Consider the following 19,718-nt stretch of genomic DNA (forward strand, 5'->3'; position numbering starts at 1 on the left):
CCCTTCAAAAAAATACTCCCCAAACAGCACATGACGCAAAGAAAAAAAGAGGCGCAATGAGGTAGCTGTGTGACTAAGATAAGCGACCCAAGTGGCCGACACAAACACCTGGCCCATCTAGGAGTGGCACTGCAGTGTCACGCAGGATGGCCCTTCAAAAAAATACTCCCCAAACAGCACATGACGCAAAGAAAAAAAGAGGCGCAATGAGGTAGCTGTGTGACTAAGATAAGCGACCCAAGTGGCCGACACAAACACCTGGCCCATCTAGGAGTGGCACTGCAGTGTCACGCAGGATGGCCCTTCCAAAAAATACTCCCCAAACAGCACATGACGCAAAGAAAAATGAAAGAAAAAAAGAGGTGCAAGATGGAATTGTCCTTGGGCCCTCCCACCCACCCTTATGTTGTATAAACAGGACATGCACACTTTAACGAACCCATCATTTCAGCGACAGGGTCTGCCACACGACTGTGACTGAAATGACTGGTTGGTTTGGGCCCCCACCAAAAAAGAAGCAATCAATCTCTCCTTCTACAGAGGCAAGATGTCCACCTCATCATCATCGTCCGATTCATCACCCCTTTCACTGTGTACATCCCCCTCCTCACAGATTATTAATTCGTCCCCACTGGAATCCACCATCTCAGGTCCCCGTGTACTTTCTGGAGGCAATTGCTGCTGGTGAATGTCTCCACGGAGGAATTGATTATAATTCATTTTAATGAACATCATTTTCTCCACATTTTCTGGAAGTAACCTCGTACGCCGATTGCTGACAAGGTGAGCGGCGGCACTAAACACTCTTTCGGAGTACACACTGGAGGGAGGGCAACTTAGGTAGAATAAAGCCAGTTTCTGCAAGGGCCTCCAAATTGCCTCTTTTTCCTGCCAGTATACGTACGGACTGTCTGACGTGCCTACTTGGATGCGGTCACTCATATAATCCTCCACCATTCTTTCAATGGTGAGAGAATCATATGCAGTGACAGTAGACGACATGTCAGTAATCGTTGGCAGGTCCTTCAGTCTGGACCAGATGTCAGCACTCGCTCCAGACTGCCCTGCATCACCGCCAGCGGGTGGGCTCGGAATTCGTAGCCTTTTCCTCGCACCCCCAGTTGCGGGAGAATGTGAAGGAGGAGCTGTTGACGGGTCACGTTCCGCTTGACTTGACAATTTTCTCACCAGCAGGTCTTTGAACCTTTGCAGACTTGTGTCTGCCGGAAAGAGAGATACAACGTAGGTTTTAAATCTAGGATCGAGCACGGTGGCCAAAATGTAGTGCTCTGATTTCAACAGATTGACCACCCGTGAATCCTGGTTAAGCGAATTAAGGGCTCCATCCACAAGTCCCACATGCCTAGCGGAATCGCTCTGTTTTAGCTCCTCCTTCAATGTCTCCAGCTTCTTCTGCAAAAGCCTGATGAGGGGAATGACCTGACTCAGGCTGGCAGTGTCTGAACTGACTTCACGTGTGGCAATTTCAAAAGGTTGCAGAACCTTGCACAACGTTGAAATCATTCTCCACTGCGCTTGAGTCAGGTGCATTCCCCCTCCTTTGCCTATATCGTGGCCAGATGTATAGGCTTGAATGGCCTTTTGCTGCTCCTCCATCCTCTGAAGCATATAGAGGGTTGAATTCCACCTCGTTACCACCTCTTGTTTCAGATGATGGCAGGGCAGGTTCAGGTGTTTTTGGTGGTGCTCCAGTCTTCTGTACGCGGTGCCTGTACGCCGAAAGTGGCCCGCAATTCTTCTGGCCACCGACAGCATCTCTTGCACGCCCCTTTCGTTTTTTAAATAATTCTGCACCACCAAATTCAAGGTATGTGCAAAACATGGGACGTGCTGGAATTTGCCCAGATGTAATGCACGCACAATATTGCTGGCGTTGTCCGATGCCACAAATCCCCAGGAGAGTCCAATTGGGGTAAGCCATTCTGCGATGATCTTCCTCAGTTGCCGTAAGAGGTTTTCAGCTGTGTGCGTATTCTGGAAAGCGGTGATACAAAGCGTAGCCTGCCTAGGAACGAGTTGGCGTTTGCGAGATGCTGCTATTGGTGCCGCCGCTGCTGTTCTTGCAGCGGGAGGCAATACATCTACCCAGTGGGCTGTCACAGTCATGTAGTCCTGAGTCTGCCCTGCTCCACTTGTCCACATGTCCGTGGTTAAGTGGACATTGGGTACAACTGCATTTTTTAGGACACTGGTGACTCTTTTTCTGAGGTCTGTGTACATTTTCGGTATCGCCTGCCTAGAGAAATGGAACCTAGATGGTATTTGGTACCGGGGACACAGTACCTCAATCAAGTCTCTAGTTGGCTCTGAAGTAACGATGGATACCGGAACCACGTTTCTCACCGCCCAGGCTGCCAAGGCCTCAGTTATCCGCTTTGCAGCAGGATGATTGCTGTGATATTTCATCTTCCTCGCAAAGGACTGTTGGACAGTCAATTGCTTACTGGAAGTAGTACAAGTGGTCTTCCGAATTCCCCTCTGGGATGACGATCGACTCCCAGCAGCAACAACAGCAGCGCCAGCAGCAGTAGGCATTACACTCAAGGATGCATCGGAGGAATCCCAGGCAGGAGAGGACTCGTCAGACTTGCCAGTGACATGGCCTGCAGGACTATTGGCATTCCTGGGTAAGAAGGAAATTGACACTGAGGGAGTTGGTGGTGTGGTTTGCGGGAGCTTGGTTACAAGAGGAAGGGATTTACTGGTCAGTGGACTGCTTCCGCTGTCGCCCAAAGTTTTTGAACTTGTCACTGACTTATGATGAATGCGCTGCAGGTGACGTATAAGGGAGGATGTTCCGAGGTGGTTAACGTCCTTACCCCTACTTATTACAGCTTGACAAAGGCAACACACGGCTTGACACCTGTTGTCCGCATTTGTGTTGAAATAATTCCACACCGAAGAGCTGATTTTTTTTTGTATTTTGACCAGGCATGTCAATGGCCATATTCCTCCCACTGACAACAGGTGTCTCCCCGGGTGCCTGACTTAAACAAAACCACCTCACCATCAGAATCCTCCTTGTCAATTTCCTCCCCAGCGCCAGCAACACCCATATCCTCATCCTGGTGTACTTCAACACTGACATCTTCAATTTGACTATCAGGAACTGGACTGTGGGTGCTACTTGCAGGGGGCGTGCAAATGGTGGAAGGCACAAGCTCTTCCCGTCCAGTGTTGGGAAGGTCAGGCATCGCAACCGACACAATTGGACTCTCCTTGGGGATTTGTGATTTCGAAGAACGCACAGTTCTTTGCTGTGCTTTTGCCAGCTTAAGTCTTTTCTTTTTTCTAGCGAGAGGATGAGTGCTTCCATCCTCATGTAAAGCTGAACCACTAGCCATGAACATAGGCCAGGGCCTCAGCCGTTCCTTGCTACTCCGTGTCGTAAATGGCATATTGGCAAGTTTACACTTCTCCTCAGACGCTTTTAATTTTGATTTTTGGGTCATTTTACTGATCTTTTGTGTTTTGGATTTTACATGCTCTGTACTATGACATTGGGCATTGGCCTTGGCAGACGACGTTGATGGCATTTCATCGTCTCGGCCGTGACTAGTGGCAGCAGCTTCAGCACGAGGTGGATCTTGATCTTTCCCTATTTTTTTAACCTCCACATTTTAGTTCTCCATATTTTAATGCGCACAACTAAAAAGGCACCACAGGTATACAATGTAGATGGATGGATACTATAGTATACTTATGGACGACGAGTGACGACACAGAGGTAGGTACAGCAGTGGCCTACCGTACTGCTATATACAGTATAATGGACCTGGTGGACACTGTCAGCAGACTGCGTTTATAGTATAAAAAAAAGACACCACAGGTATACAATGTAGATGGATGGATACTATAGTATACTTATGGACGACGAGTGACGATACAGAGGTAGGTACAGCAGTGGCCTACCGTACTGCTATATACAGTATAATGGACCTGGTGGACACTGTCAGCAGACTGCGTTTATAGTATAAAAAAAAAAAAAAGACACCACAGGTATACAATGTAGATGGATGGATACTATAGTATACTTATGGACGACGAGTGACGACACAGAGGTAGGTACAGCAGTGGCCTACCGTACTGCTATATACAGTATAATGGACCAGGTGGACACTGTCAGCAGACTGCGTTTATAGTATAAAAAAAAAAAAGACACCACAGGTATACAATGTAGATGGATGGATACTATAGTATACTTATGGACGGCGAGTGACGACACAGAGGTAGGTACAGCAGTGGCCTACCGTACTGCTATATACAGTATAATGGACCTGGTGGACACTGTCAGCAGACTGCGTTTATAGTATTAAAACAAAAAGACACCACAGGTATACAATGTAGATGGATGGATACTATAGTATACTTATGGACGACGAGTGACGACACAGAGGTAGGTACAGCAGTGGCCTACCGTACTGCTATATACAGTATAATGGACCTGGTGGACACTGTCAGCAGACTGCGTTTATAGTATAAAAAAAAAGACACCACAGGTATACAATGTAGATGGATGGATACTATAGTATACTTATGGACGACGAGTGACGACACAGAGGTAGGTACAGCAGTGGCCTACCGTACTGCTATATACAGTATAATATACTGGTGGACACTGTCAGCAGACTGCGTTTATAGTATAAAAAAAAGACACCACAGGTATACAATGTAGATGGATGGATACTATAGTATACTTATAGACGACGAGTGACGACACAGAGGTAGGTACAGCAGTGGCCTACCGTACTGCTATATACAGTATAATGGACCTGGTGGACACTGTCAGCAGACTGCTAAACTAGTATAAAAAAAAGCCACCACAGGAGTGTTTTTCAGGCAGACAAACGTATACTGGTGGTCACTGTCAGCAAAACTGTGCACTGTACTCCTGCTATAACTGCTCCCCAGTCCCCACAATTAGGCAGTGTGAGCACTCAGCACAGATATATATCATGCAGCACACTGAGCACAGATATGGTATGAAGCTTTTTTTTCAGGCAGAGAACGGATAAAAAACTAGCAAAACTCTGCACTGTACTCCTCCTAACAGCTGCTCCCCAGTCCCCAATCCTCCCCACAATAAGCTAAGCAATCAGATCAACTGTGTAGTATACTATTAATAATTAACTATATAAACGGAGAGGATGCCAGCCACGTCCTCTCCCTATCAATCTCAATGCACGTGTGAAAATGGCGGCGACGCGCGGCTGCTTATATAGAATCCGAATCTCGCGAGAATCCGACAGCGGGATGATGACGTTCGGGCGCGCTCGGGTTAGCCGAGCAAGGCGGGAGGATCCGAGTCTGCTCGGACCCGTGTAAAAAAATGTAAAGCTCGGGTGGGTTCGTTTTCACGGAAACCGAACCCGCTCATCACTAATTATAATATTACATAATATGAATTGGGGCACTGTAATGTGGCACAATAAGAAGTGGAGGCATTATAGTGTGGTATAATATGAACTGGGGACACTGTACAGTATGTCATAATGTGAATTGGGGGCACTGTGTAGCATAATGTGTACTGGTAGCCCTACAATATGACATCATGTGAACCAGGGCACTACTATGGTTAATACAATAAACTAGGACACTACGGGGTATATTTACTAAGGTCCCGATTTTGACCGAGATGATGTTTTTTCTTCAAAGTGTCATCTCGGGAATTTACTAAGCTCAAAACACGGCAGTGATGAGGGTATTCGTATTTTTTTGGAAGTCCTAAGAAAAAATTACGAATCAATACACCATCGGTCAAATACGCCTTGAATTTGGTAGAAATCGGTCATTTACTAAAAAGTGCAAATCACAAACACTGCCGACAATAGCCAAACACTGCCGTGCTAAAATTCAAATCATGAAAAAGTGCTAAAAAAAAAAACAGACCAGCTTTTTTTTACCGTGTTCGGATAGGCATGCACGGATCCATGAGATCCGTGCATGTTTTTCAGTGGGAAGGGGTGGGAAATTGTTATTTTTGTTTAAAAAAAAATGCGTGGGGTCCCCCCTCCTAAGCCAAACCAGCCTCGGGCTCTTTGAGCCGGCCCTGGTTGAAAAAATATGGGGGAAAAAATGTCAGGGGTTCCCCCATATTTAAACAACCAGCACCGGGCTCTGCGCCTGGTCCTGGTTCCAAAAATACGGGGACAAAAAGCGTAGGGGTCCCCCGTATTTCTGAAACCAGCACCGGGCTCCACTAGCCAGATACATAATGCCACAGCTGGGGGACACTTATCTAGGTCCCTGCAGCCCTGGCATTACATAACCAACTAGTCACCCCTGGCCGGGGTACCCTGGAGGAGTGGGGACCCCTTCAATCAAGGGGTCCCCCCCTCCAGCCACCCAAGGGCCAGGGGTGAAGCCCGAGGCTGTCCCCCCCATCCAAGGGCTGCGGATGGGAGGCTGATAGCCTTTTTGTCAAAAATTGAATATTGTTTTTAGTAGCAGTACTACAAGTCCCAGCAAGCCTCCCCCGCAAGCTGGTACTTGGAGAACCACAAGTACCAGCATGCTGTGGAAAACCGGGCCCGCTGGTACCTGTAGTACTACTACTAAAAAAATACCCCAATAAAAACAGAAGACACACACCTTGAAAGTAAAAGTTTAATACATACATCCACACCTCCATATACACATACTTACCTATGTTCACACGAGGGTCGGTCCTCTTCTCCATGTAGAATCCATGGTGTACCTGTTGAAAAAATTATACTCACAAAATTGAGTGTAGATGGCTCCTCTTCTTTTCTATTTGTAATCCTGGTACTTTGCAAAATAACAAAACGGACACCCGACCTCGCACTGAAAGGGGCCCCATGTTTTCACATGGGACCCCTTTCCCCGAATGCCAGGAACCCCCCCTGACTTCTGTCTAAGAGGGTTCCATCAGCCAATCAGGGAGCGCCACGTTGTGGCACCCTCCTGATTGGCTGTGTGCTCCTGTAGTGTATGACAGGCAGCACACGGCAGTGTTACAATGTAGCGCCTATGCGCTCCATTGTAACCAATGGTGGGAACTTTGTGGTTAGCGGTGAGGTTACTTTCGGTCAACCGCTGACCACAAAGTTCCCACCATTGGTTACAATGGAGCGCATAGGCGCTACATTGTAACACTGCCGTGTGCTGCCTGTCATACACTACAGGAGCACACAGCCAATCAGGAGGGTGCCACAACGTGGCGCTCCATGATTGGCTGATGGAACCCTCTTAGACAGAAGTCAGGGGGGGTTCCTGGCATTCGGGGAAAGGGGTCCCATGTGAAAACATGGGGCCCCTTTCAGTGCGAGGTCGGGTGTCCGTTTTGTTATTTTGCAAAGTACCAGGATTACAAATAGAAAAGAAGAGGAGCCATCTACACTGGATTTTGTGAGTATAATTTTTTCAACAGGTACACCATGGATTCTACATGGAGAAGAGGACCGACCCTCGTGTGAACATAGGTAAGTATGTGTATATGGAGGTGTGGATGTATGTATTAAACTTTTACTTTCAAGGTGTGTGTCTTCTGTTTTTATTGGGGTATTTTTTTTAGTAGTAGTACTATAGGTACCAGCGGGCCCGGTTTTCCACAGCATGCTGGTACTTGTGGTTCTCCAAGTAACAGCTTGCGGGGAGGCTTGCTGGGACTTGTAGTACTGCTACTAAAAACAATATTCAATTTTTAACAAAAAGGCTATCAGCCTCCCATCCGCAGCCCTTGGATGGGGGGGGACAGCCTCGGGCTTCACCCCTGACCCTTGGGTGGCTGGAGGGGGGACCCCTTGATTGAAGGGGTCCCCACTCCTCCAGGGTACCCCGGCCAGGGGTGACTAGTTGGTTATGTAATGCCAGGGCCGTGGGACCTAGATAAAAGTATCCCCCGGATGTGGCATTATGTATCTGGCTAGTGGAGCCCGATGCTGGTTTCAGAAATACGGGGGACCCCTACGCTTTTTGTCCCCCGTATTTTTGGAACCAGGACCAGGTGCAGAGAGCCCGGTGCTGATTGTTTAAATATGGGGGAACCCCTGACATTTTCCCCCCCATATTTTTTCAACCAGGACCGGCTCAAAGAGCCCGAGGCTGGTTTGGCTTAGGAGGGGGGACCCCACGCATTTTTTTATAAGAATTTAGCAATGATTTCTATTTTAATAAAGGTGCACAATGAAGCCCAGCATGGATCTCTCAGATCCGGACGAGATTCATTGTGTTAAAGTCGGCAGTGTTTTTCAAGTCACTCACGTAAAACACTGGAAAAAAAAAACGAATGGCATCGACATCGGTAAATACGAAAATGCAGAATACGACAGCTTAGTAAATTAGTCGTAATAAATTCAAAAAGTTGCAAATTTACACTTTCGATGTCATTCGTGATTGAACTTTGACCTCAGTCGGGAAAATACGAATTTTAGTAAATATACCCCTATTATGGGGCATAAAAATAACAACTACTGCAGAGAGGTGTTTTGTGTCTAAAAGCATTAGGACAGGGCCCACTTCGAGATGTTGCTATGAGGCCTACAATGTTCTGGCTACACCCCTGTAGGCAGGTATGAGGTATGTGATGGTATTTATCAAAACATGGGGTAAACTGGAGATAAATAAAACACTAGCCAATCAGTTCCTGACTTTCATTTTTCAAACACGGGGGCAGATGTATTAAGCCTGGAGAAGTGATAAAGCGGAAGGTGATAACGCATCAGCCAATCAGCTCATAACTGTCAAGTTACAGCCTGGGTTTGAAAAATTACAGTTAGGAGCTGACTGGCTGGTGCATTATCACCTTTCGCTTTATCACTTCTTCAGGCTTAATACATCTGCTCCACAGGGGTCTATTTACCAAGCCTTGAAAATAAAGTGAATGATATAAAGTACCAATCAGCTCCTAACTGCCATGTTACAGACTCTACAGAATGTATGAAAAATGACTGTTAGGAGCTAGTTGTTTGGTACTTTAGCCCAAATGTATAAAGCCTTAAAAAGAGATAAAGTTGAGACGCATAAGGAGTGATAAATGACCAGCCAACCAGCTCCTAAATGTCATTTTTTAGACACAGCCTATGACATGGCAGTTAGGTAGCTGATTGGCTGGCCTTTATCTCCATCCACTTTATTTCTCTCCAAGGCTTAGTAAATAGGCCCCGCAGTCTGTAACATAGCAGTTAGACGCTGATTGGATAGAGCTTTTTATCTCTCCACTTTATCTATCTCCATGCTTTGATATACACCCCCCTAAAAGTGAATACTGTGTAAGAGCATTAAAAAAAAGGACTTATCATTGTTTCGCCTTATCATTGTTTCACCTGCCCGAAATGCCATTTTTCCTGGCCACAATCATGAAAATACAGGGATCTGAGATAAGTTGTCAGATCCCTGTGTTTTTGCATTAAACCAGGTATGTTTTTTGCATGAAAATGGGGGATAATTGAATTGACTGATAATGACTATTGGGCAAAAAACTGCTTAAAAAAATAACGCAATTAACCGAATTCCCCACACAATCTATCATTTTGGAAGTGAGATGTCTATACATAGGTTTGTGAGTGCTCACTGCTCAGCTGACTTTACCTAGGACTCAATATGGTATGCAAAAACTGTGTTTATTAAACTTAATAGCTCTAAAGAGTATGTTGAGACTCTCATAAATGACCACTTGCAACCAAAATATTAATGTTACCAATCCACTTCCAAAGCACAATATTATAAATGACACCGTGCATGTTTTGCAGGTCACCCAGCAGCTGCACAGGTGTATTAATTACTCACTGACACATTTAAAAAGGTCCACAGGTGGAGCAAATTATTTTACTCACGCATCTGCTGGATTACTTGCAAAACATGCACTGTGTGGGGTTCTGGGGACTGACTTTGGGAACCTGTGCTCTAATGGTGTGTACACACGGTGAGATATTTTCTTATGATTTTGACTATATAATTAAAATCGTAAGAAAAGTTAGTGCAGATAGCAAGGTGAAAGTCACCTTGCGATCCCGATTCGATGCCGATGCGCGGTCCCGCACAGGCGGCATCACATGCATAGATAGACCATACCTCCCAACATGACCCTCTCCAGGAGGGACACAATGCTCTGCTTCTGGACTTTTTTCTTAATTTATGATTGCCGGCACCTGTGTTGAACAGGTTCATGGATAAGAAAGGTGTTTCACCACAGGTGATGGCAATCATACATTAAGAGGGAAGTGCAGGAGCAGAACATTCTGTCCCTCCTAGAGAGGGTCACGTTGGGAGGTATGGATAGACTGTGCAGGAAAGTCAATTTTGACTTTCTCTATAGAAGAGATAGTCAAAATTGACAGCCAAAATCGCTCATCAGTCAGTATCGCAAGCACACTCATTATGTGCTTGCGATGCCAACCTAACCCGTCGCATAGTGAGAATCGGGCATAGCCAGAATCTCACCGTGTGTATGGGCCCTAAGATAAAGATATAGGAACCTATTTATTAATAATCACAATTATTAAAAGTCAATAGACTTTTTCATTTTAAACATAACTTCCCCTTCTTTCAGTGCCGTAAGGCATTTTAGCGCTGTGTGCAAGAAACGGCATTGGTGCCCCCCACTCATGTAAAATACGGGCAGTGCGCGCCGTAGGCGCGTGGCAAAAATTTAGGGGCATGGCTTCATGGGGAATGGGTGTGGCCACAAAATAATACCAATTCGTACTGCGGTGCACAGTAGTCTCCATTCAAATTACGCCGCACAGTAGCGCCAGGTAGAGCCCCTTTTACACATTACGGCAGCCAGTCCCCCTTTTTACACATTACAGCAGACAGCGTCCCCCTTTTTACACATTACAGCAGACAGCGTCCCCTTATTACATATTACGGCAGACAGCGTCCCCTTTTTACACATTACGGCAGACAGGGTCTCCCTTTTTACATATTACGGCAGACCGCGTCCCCCTTTTTACACATTACGGCAGACAGAAGAGAGAGAGAGAGACTTACCATCTCTCTCTACTGGCTCAGGCAGTCACGCTCCTCGGTGCTGGCAGATCCCGGGCAGGGAAGAAGGAGGAGGAGCGAGGGGGAGTGGAGCTCGCAGCAGCGCTATGTAATTGGTAGAGGCGCTGCTGCAGCAGTCCCTCTGCTCCCGCAATGGCTGCCCGCCGCCGCTGTGAATGCTGGGATGAGGGAAGCGCATCCCAGCATTCACAGCAGCGCCGGCCAGCCAATGTGGAAGGAGAGGGACTGCTGCAGCGGCTTCGCTACCAATTAGAGGGACTGCTCCTGCGGCTCCAGTCCCCCTCCCTCCTCTGGGTCCTCCGCTGATGCTGCTCCTCTTCTACAGCGGCGCAAATGGCACAGGCGGCTTGTAATGAGTCAATTTGACTCATTACAAGCCGCTGACATAGTTGCTGGCCGTGCACCCTCAGGGCGACTGCGCTGTATGCCAGGCACACCTGGCACACACGTAGTTACGGCTCTGGCTTTTTATGCCTTAGTTATTCACATGACTACATCAATGCGCAGTAAGAAGCATTTTTCCTTTCCTGGAATAAGATATTCTAATAATCCCTGGTGGGCAGAGGCTACATATACAGTAAGGAGACATTAATGGTTTTTATTCTGCTATTAGTTAATATTTTACCTGGTGTTCAGTTTTGTATAATTGCACAAAAAAAAGGGGCATATTCAGTTAGCCCAAGGCTAATTGTCATATAATTACTGTGCAGCACAGGGAAAGACTATTTAATTAAATAACTTTTCTTTGTGCCTAAAATTGTCGATTATCGCGTGGAAACCGATTCCACATAAACTGGTGAATCAGTGGGTTTCCCCACGCATGAACCCCTGACTGTGGCTTTTTCTCGCAGACTTGGGGATTCATGCGTGAGAGAGAGAGAGAGAGAGAAAGAGAGAGTCACCTGTGTGGTCGCTCTGGCATCGAGGCTTCACAGGCGCTGTCCATCATATACTGGCGCTCCCTGCCCCTCTCCATCGCTGGCGATGGCTCACCGCTGATCCGAGCTACCGCCTGCAGTAGCGCTCCCCCTCTCTCCATTGACAGGGTCTCACTGTCTAAGCAGTGCTCCAGCGGCGGATCATGTAACGGGCCTGCTGCCTGCACTACCACTCCCATTCCCTCCCCATTGTAGAGACGCAAGCGGGTCTGACAGACAGCATCAACGCACGGAGGCTCTCTACCAACAAATGGCACCTGCCACACCGCTCCCCGTCCCTTACAGAGGCGGGAGACAGGCGCCGACACACAGCAACTTTACACTACTACCTCACTGACTACAACGCCCAACGTGAGGGTGTGCTGCCGATGGTGCGCCTTCAGTGCAGTTGCGCTGTGGGCAAGGCACCATCGGCACGCACCTAGTTACGGCTCTGCCTTCTTTGTACTAAAGAAAACTCGCAGCGGTAGCATCGTCTGAGTTTTCCATATTTGTGAAAGATGCACACAGTGTCAATTTCCAAAGCCAGCCAGAGGCTGTGGGAGAGGTATTCTCAGGCAAATAGTCCTACATAGGCATAAAGAAGTTTATGGCATCTGAGGCTGTGCATACCTAAGGTTCTCAAGGCAGCCCACAATGGTCCTGGTTTAAGGTATTTTCATGGTTCAGCACAGATGGTTAAATTGATTTGTCTGAAAGGCTAATTAAGTCACCTGTGGCCAAGCATGGATAACCTTACAACCTGGACCATTGGGATGCCTTGAGGCCTGCGATTGAGAACCTTTGGTGTATAAACACTACCAAACTTATCCTAATCCTCATTAACAATAAAGGGGACTGCAGTTTGCAGCATTAATTAGCCTACTGCGGATTTCTGTGAAATCTCTTGCATTAGGCTGCTAGCACATACATAGCAACAATTCCTAAAAATATTCAACTACCATTTCTTCATTTTATGAAAAATGTTTGATAAATAGGCCCCATAAAGTCTCTAGTCTACATACAACATGTTATTTAGCATTAAAGGGAAATAGATTTCTGGGGAAAAGTTATTTTTTTCTATATATTAATATAATAACTTCCCCTTTAACAAATTTGGCCTACACAGCCTATGCACAGAGATACTGCGTGGGGTAATCTGTGGACCTTTCTATCTTGATTTGAGAAACCATTACCACATAACACGTAGTCATGACACAGTTTCCCTATTTTAGCGAGTTGGTATAATCCACAGTGTCATTAGAATAATATTAAACGGATCTATGTCCTCTCTTGTGTGGGAGTTGTAGAGGAAGTATTCAAAACAAAATGTGCTAAATTCTGCATCTGCATTTCCTTACTTGGAAATTAATTTAGCAAATGAATGTTTCTCAGTGCAAACCATGGATAGCAATATGCTCTGCCACTCGCACTGGTAGCATCCATCTGCCTGTCCAGGCGTGGTCTTTCTAATGCTGAATGTCACCTCGTTTAGTAGGCCTTAAAGATCAGTACTACTGATGAAAATGCAGCTGCATCTTTCCACGCACTGTGACAAATCTAACATTACATATTGTTACAAAAGTAGGTGAGAGATAGGCTAATAATTCACTATAAAGAATTTTAAATAGCACTAAGGTTTTCTTTTTCTTTTTATACAGTTAATATATGAACAGGAAACACACTTCCTGTCTAACTATTCCTTTACCACAGATCTCTACAAGCATTATTACATTCATTAACCCCCTCAGTGCTAGACATATCTGCAAAGTTAGAGAGAAAAGTATTTTAACCAAGATACTATTACAATCTGTCTTCCAAAACTAACATGTGGGATGGATCAGTGATCTCAGCCAAGTACAAGCTACAAGGGGTCTTGAGCAATATCTATCAGAACTTACAAACAGTAAATAGTTTATGTGCAAAGAGGAACAAGGAGTGGAATGTGCACTGCTAGGTTTTTTTTAAGGAGGTACAGTACTGTTGTATGCATAAGTGAGATTTTTACAAAAACATGGGCCCATATAAATTGCTTTTTCTATGCATATGCCTTTTCACTGCAATATTACACCTAGGATCACTTACCTAGATGTGTTGCAACTAGTCCTGCAGTATTGGTAGAAATAAAGAGCAAGATCATGAAACACAAACAATGCAACACAAGGTTACATTATACTTCTTATTTAATGATAACATGTTTCATTGTGCAATACTTTACATGTTATCACATCCTGCATTACTCAGCCTAGATTTAAACAACAACGACTTCATCGTGCTGCCTTCAGTCTTTATAAATACTTTGAAGTTACTATAGCTACAGTAATAACAAATAAAAAAAAATCATATACAATAAAGATTTGTTCTTATTTTCGTGTGAATATAGAATGCTGGATAGCACGTACGTAGCAGAAAAGCAAAGTGTGCTGCCCATTGAAAGGGAAGGGTTACAGGGCTGCTGACGACAGGCCTCATTTGCATAAAGGAGGTTATATAAAAGCAGCTGCAGCGCTTCTCTGTCACACTCAAGGCTGCTTCTGCGAGGACTGTTTCTGCTAGTGTGCTGTGTGTTGTTGGTAAGCAGCTATGGATATATAGACATGTTTTTAGCCTTTCCTGTTGCTGTATTTCATTGTTATTGGTTGGACAGAGTGTATCCAAATGCATGTTGTTTTTAGTGGTTACTTATTTAGTTGCCCTATCCTTTTTCTTTATAAAGAAGGGTTAAATTCTATATTGGCATGCTAATGTCCATCTTCCAGTTATTTTCCTGTAGCTGAACAAGGCTTGCAGTATCGGTGCGTTTTACAGCAATCCCACCCTTTCCCTTCCTGTCCTGGCTGGGTAGATGCGTTGCTGGGTTTGCATTGCACTCAGTCGTCGTCTCTTTATTAGTCTGGCTGCATGTATGGTGGTAGGGATCTTCACAGACGCAGATCCGGGGTGCTGCGTGCTAGACTACCGCTGTGTAGCTGGGGATGAGGTGCTATGCTAATCATCCGCTGAGAAGGAGCGGGGGCTGAAGCAGAATTGGGCGGTGGTTAGTGCTCCTTGGGTTAGCTGCAGCCCTTTGTAAGAGAAGAATGCATGACTTCATCTGCCAGCAAGGAACGGCTACCCTCCCCGATCACATGCTGTATATGCCCATACCTGGCGTGCCGCCAGTTTATTGATTAGGCTAGTGGGTGGCAATCCCTTATTGTAAAACCCGTAGTTCCATATTTAGCAGCAGATTTTTTTTTTTTATTTTATCCCCCCCCCCCCCCACTACTGTTAATGATGTAATACGTGGGTGGTGTTCTGAAAACGATCTAGATAACGAATAAACATTGCCTGCTTAAACAGCAGATTACGCAGATGGAATGCATAGTGAAACCAAGGGATGTAAGGGCGTGGCAGCCCCTAATATCAAGTGCCTCTTTTTTTTTTTTTTTTTTTTTTTTTTTTTTCTCACCTTTGAGGATGACGTTTTAATTTTTTTCTTCTATTCTTTGTGTAGATCAATTTACAAAATGTCTGACAAACCAGATATGACTGAGATTGAGAAATTTGATAAGTGCAAGCTGAAGAAAACAGAAACGCAAGAGAAAAACCCACTTCCTTCTAAAGAAAGTGAGTATTGTTAACCTGTGCTTTATTTGAGCTTGCTGCGTTTTCATGTTGCCCAAGAACCGCCTATTGGCTGCGCCTGCTTTTGTACAGTTATCTGATCTAAAGAACTGCTTCTGTGGATTATGTCTAAAGTGATTTTTTTTTTCTTCCCCGCCCTCTTTTTCTTTTTAGCAATTGAGCAAGAGAAGCAAGCGTCTGACTGATAATGAAACCAATCACCTTGATATGCACTGTACATTCCACAAGCATTGCCTTCTTATTTTTCTTCTTTTAGCTGTTTAACTTTGTAAGAAATAACTAAGATACAAAGAGGTTGGAAAAAGTTTACTGTGCTGCCCTGTTAAACAAACAGAAAAGTTAAAGAACTACTGAACACTGAAGGAAGGCGCTGGTTTTGGTTGCATGAGAGACCTTGCACGATGAAAGGCGAATCGGAGTGGAACTACAGAAGTAGAGTAACATGTGGTGATGTGTTGAAAGGGAAGCTGCACCAAGGTCCGGCGAGCTGTAAAATGCGGTCAAATTGAGTGCCATTTTATTTGTTCAAAATGATTTGAATTATTGGAATGCACAATTTTTTTCAATATGCAAATAAAAAGTATAAAACATTTTCTGATTCTTGTATTCTTCTAACCTTGCCAAGTCATGGTGCTGGAAGAAAAGTATGGGCTAGCACAAAGGGGGCTCAGTTCACTCTGGGGATCTTGTGGTCTATTCCCAGAAATCTAATTTATTCTTTTGTGTTGCATTGACCATGACCACAATGATGGTACTGCTTATGTAATGTTCATTTTTCTTTGCAATGCTCATTCTCACTATAGTATGGGTTTCAGGTGGGTGTAGTCTGACTTGCAGCTGTAGATTATCCTGCTAACCTTTTACATGGTACACTCGTAAGTGTGTGTATAGATGTGTTGCTTGTTCAGTGCCATACAATGAAATCAGTGTATTGACTGCTGATTCAGTATTAATACTAGATGATATGTATTTCTAAACACCTGCTTATCTTGGCATGTCCAGGTGCAACCAAACTAAATTGCGTAATTGTATGGCATTTGTAGGTGTATGGCTTTAGTCATGCTGCAGCTTTTATAATTAAATAAATTTAACCTGGAATCAATTACATGCACTTATTTAAACACAATGTACAGTATGTGTAAAGTAGCATTAATGCAACAGATGCTCTCCATAGACTATCAGGGCTTTTTAATGATTAACACGTTCCTGATAAGAAATAGTCTGGGGTGGAGATTGTAAATGATGTATTCAATAAGATTGCTGTGATGTCTGAGCCAAGCGTCTCCTTTTCACGTGTAAGCCATTGTTGTGGGGGAAGCAAGGCGGGGCTCAGAGCCGGAGACTGCGTGCAGAACAAAGATGAGTGGATGGATATTTAACCCTTGCTTTTGCCATAGCAGTTACATAGCAGCTGCTGTTACATTCTAAAGTGCACGTGGGGTGTATAAATTGGAACCATGCTGGCAGTGTCAGTTTTCCAGCAAGGATTTTGGAAGTTTCTTAAATTTTGCGGCATTGTATGCACTGCCATTAAACAGCAAATATTTAATGGTACAAAACTTATTTTCTCTCGGATTGTCTGTACTTCCTGCAAAGCTGAAGTACAGAATGAGTAATATCTGGGCATGGCCATGAAGATGAAAGCTGCAATTATCAAGATTACACACTGGTCACAGCTCTAACCCTGTAATGCTGAGGCAGAAGGCATGCATGGCCTCTGGCATTGCTCTGTCATGCACAGAAAAGGAATTACCCTTGGGGTTTTGCTAGATTAGTTTGTTCATGTGTATTTAGAAGTTTTTTATTTGCTGTAATGTACTTAATGAGTACGTCCGTTTTGTGCCTATATTTTTATGTAGTAACTTCCTCTTTAATCTGTAATCTTAAAGTTGCGGTGCTTTATACTGTGTAAATGAAACGGGCCATTATTAGACTAATTTAGAACATAAAGTACATTGTGGTTTGAGCTTAATTTTCAAAAGTGAGCTTGCTTTATAAGGAGCAACCTTATGTGATCTGCTATTGCACGGTTTCCCTTTTAGTTGATTAGAGGAACAAATATGCATATCAAATGAAGGCAGAGGATTTTAGAACTTTTTACAAAAGCTAAAAGGTGTGAATATTTACATAGTACAGTGATGGCTAACTTTAACACTCCAGCTGTTGAATTACACATCCCAACATGCCCTGCTCCAGTTTTGCTATTTGGCCTTGCTAAAACGAATGCAGGGCATGCTGGGATGTGTAGTTCAACAGCTGGAGTGTCAAGGTTAGCCATCACTGGCATATAGTACATGCTGCACTGTAAGCTAGCTATTGTATTAATCCTTCACTTATGAAGACAAATCACTTGTGCTGGAGATTATACTGCTACATTAAACAAGGGAATTATCCGTGAGCTTCTAAAAAAATCTTTGGTGTAGGCTTTGAACAACTGAATTTTGTTAAAAAATAAAATAAAAAATAAGCTATAATTCATGTCCATAGACACTAATTTCAGCCTCCTAAAAGGTGTAAAAGCATTTATTTTTGAGAGCTTCGAGTTTAGTGATGTGGGTGTGGTAGTAAACGTTTTGTTAGAATGGTGGTGACAACATAATGTTTGCATGTTGACTAGTGGTCTTAACCAATCATAACTGCAGCCTATTGTCTGACATTTGCAATGTCTACATTTTGTGTGTACCTGGTGACAGTGGTTAGCATTGCTGCTGTAGTGATGCGCTATTCTTCAGAGTGTTCATCTTCGCGAGTCTGCGCGTTTCCTCCTACCTGCTAGGTTATTTGGCTTCTGCCAGTCTAAACTTTTTTGTTTTTTCACGTGATGACACAGGGCTAACTGTAGGTTCCAATGGGGGCAGGAACTGATGTGAATTCTGAAATAGTTCTTAAAGTGCTGTGTAATATGCAGGCACTATATAAATAACAAAGGTTTATAATAGCTCTATTTTAATGCATGTATATACAGAGCACCTTTATTTAAACGTGTAAAAAGTCAACATTGACAAATATCTAACTACAAATCATTTTATGTCATTGTGGCTTAATCCAAAACGTCTCTTCTCATCTGTATTACCCCAACAGGAGGGGTTCAGTATGGTATGCCGGCGGTTGGGCTCCTGGCGACAGTGTGGCGAGCGCAAATGAGCCCCTTGCGGGCTCGCTGCACTCTCCAAGCTACAGGCACGGTGGCACGTTTATTCTCCCTCCAAAGGACCCCCACGAGGGAGAATGTGTCGGTATGCCGGCTGTTGGGATTCCGGCGCCGGGATCCCGTCAGTCGGCATACTGAAGACCACCCAACAGGAGAGATACTAGTCTGCAATGGACACTTACATTTATTATTGTAAATGTCACAATATATTACACATCTACTGGTCTAATTCCATTCTAAAAAGCTGTAATAGCACTCCCTATGCCTTGTTACAGATTGCACCCTTCCCCGTATAAGCACTAAAGATTGTGTATGAACATGACGACTTGTACATTTTGTTTGCAGGGCTGGGATGTGTCAGCATCTGTAAGGTCACACACCATCGTTTTACAGGAAGTCTGAAATCATTGGTCACTTATTTTACAGCACAATGCATTGTTCTCATAGATTGCTAGTTCTTACAATGATTTAAAAGTTAACTCTCTCTAGTCAAATTTTGTGACTAATGTACTGGTAGGCTAACTGGCTTCTAAAAAAAGTGTGTACTCAATGGGGAATTAAGGATTGCAAGTGCCAATGGGCGGTGACTGATGTGAATGGCTATTCTCTTAAAGTGCTGTGGAATATACAGGATATATACATATATTTCTGAATGTTTTATAAATGGTGATGAGGAAAATATTATTTGATCTGTCTTGGGTGGCTGGTGATAGATACCATGCCCCTGTGGCCTACCTATGCTTGGAGTGAGTGTCTTGGTATATTGCTGAATGATGAAGTGTTCTTCCCTATATATTGTGGTACCAAGGTTCTCTAAAACCCTTTCCTCTTAACAATATAGTGTGCCAATACGGCTACAGCAAGGAGGAGGACCTAAGACTGACTATTACTGAATAAAGCCATTTTGCAATGGCATTGCCTTTTTTAGACATTCTGTTTTTGGTCTACTGATATTTCATGGCATCCACCACAAACATGGCAGATCAATAAAAATGGTAAAGCACCAGGAGACTCAGGGCTGTATTTGTACACAA

General features: G+C 44.2%; 1 protein-coding gene across 1 annotated transcript; it reads left to right on the forward strand.

The window, feature by feature from the left end:
- Positions 1 to 14,373: 14,373 nt before the first annotated feature.
- On the forward strand, positions 14,374 to 16,123 carry TMSB4X (thymosin beta 4 X-linked). The gene is made up of 3 exons (XM_063953513.1): positions 14,374 to 14,479; positions 15,403 to 15,515; positions 15,687 to 16,123. Exons 2-3 carry the CDS (start codon positions 15,416 to 15,418, stop codon positions 15,716 to 15,718), a joined length of 132 nt encoding a protein of 43 aa, XP_063809583.1. The 5' UTR covers positions 14,374 to 14,479; positions 15,403 to 15,415; the 3' UTR covers positions 15,719 to 16,123.
- The last annotated feature ends 3,595 nt before the right edge of the window (positions 16,124 to 19,718 follow it).

The sequence above is a fragment of the Pseudophryne corroboree genome, chromosome 2, assembly GCF_028390025.1.
Source record: "Pseudophryne corroboree isolate aPseCor3 chromosome 2, aPseCor3.hap2, whole genome shotgun sequence".
In the NCBI taxonomy this organism is placed as follows: domain Eukaryota; kingdom Metazoa; phylum Chordata; class Amphibia; order Anura; family Myobatrachidae; genus Pseudophryne; species Pseudophryne corroboree.

Bases quoted from the DNA above. Each gene is read 5' to 3' on its own strand.
- TMSB4X (XM_063953513.1), top strand. From the start codon at position 15,416: ATGTCTGACAAACCAGATATGACTGAGATTGAGAAATTTGATAAGTGC. The intron at 15,516-15,686 runs GTGAGTATTGTT...TTTTCTTTTTAG, and splicing joins CCCACTTCCTTCTAAAGAAA to CAATTGAGCAAGAGAAGCAA.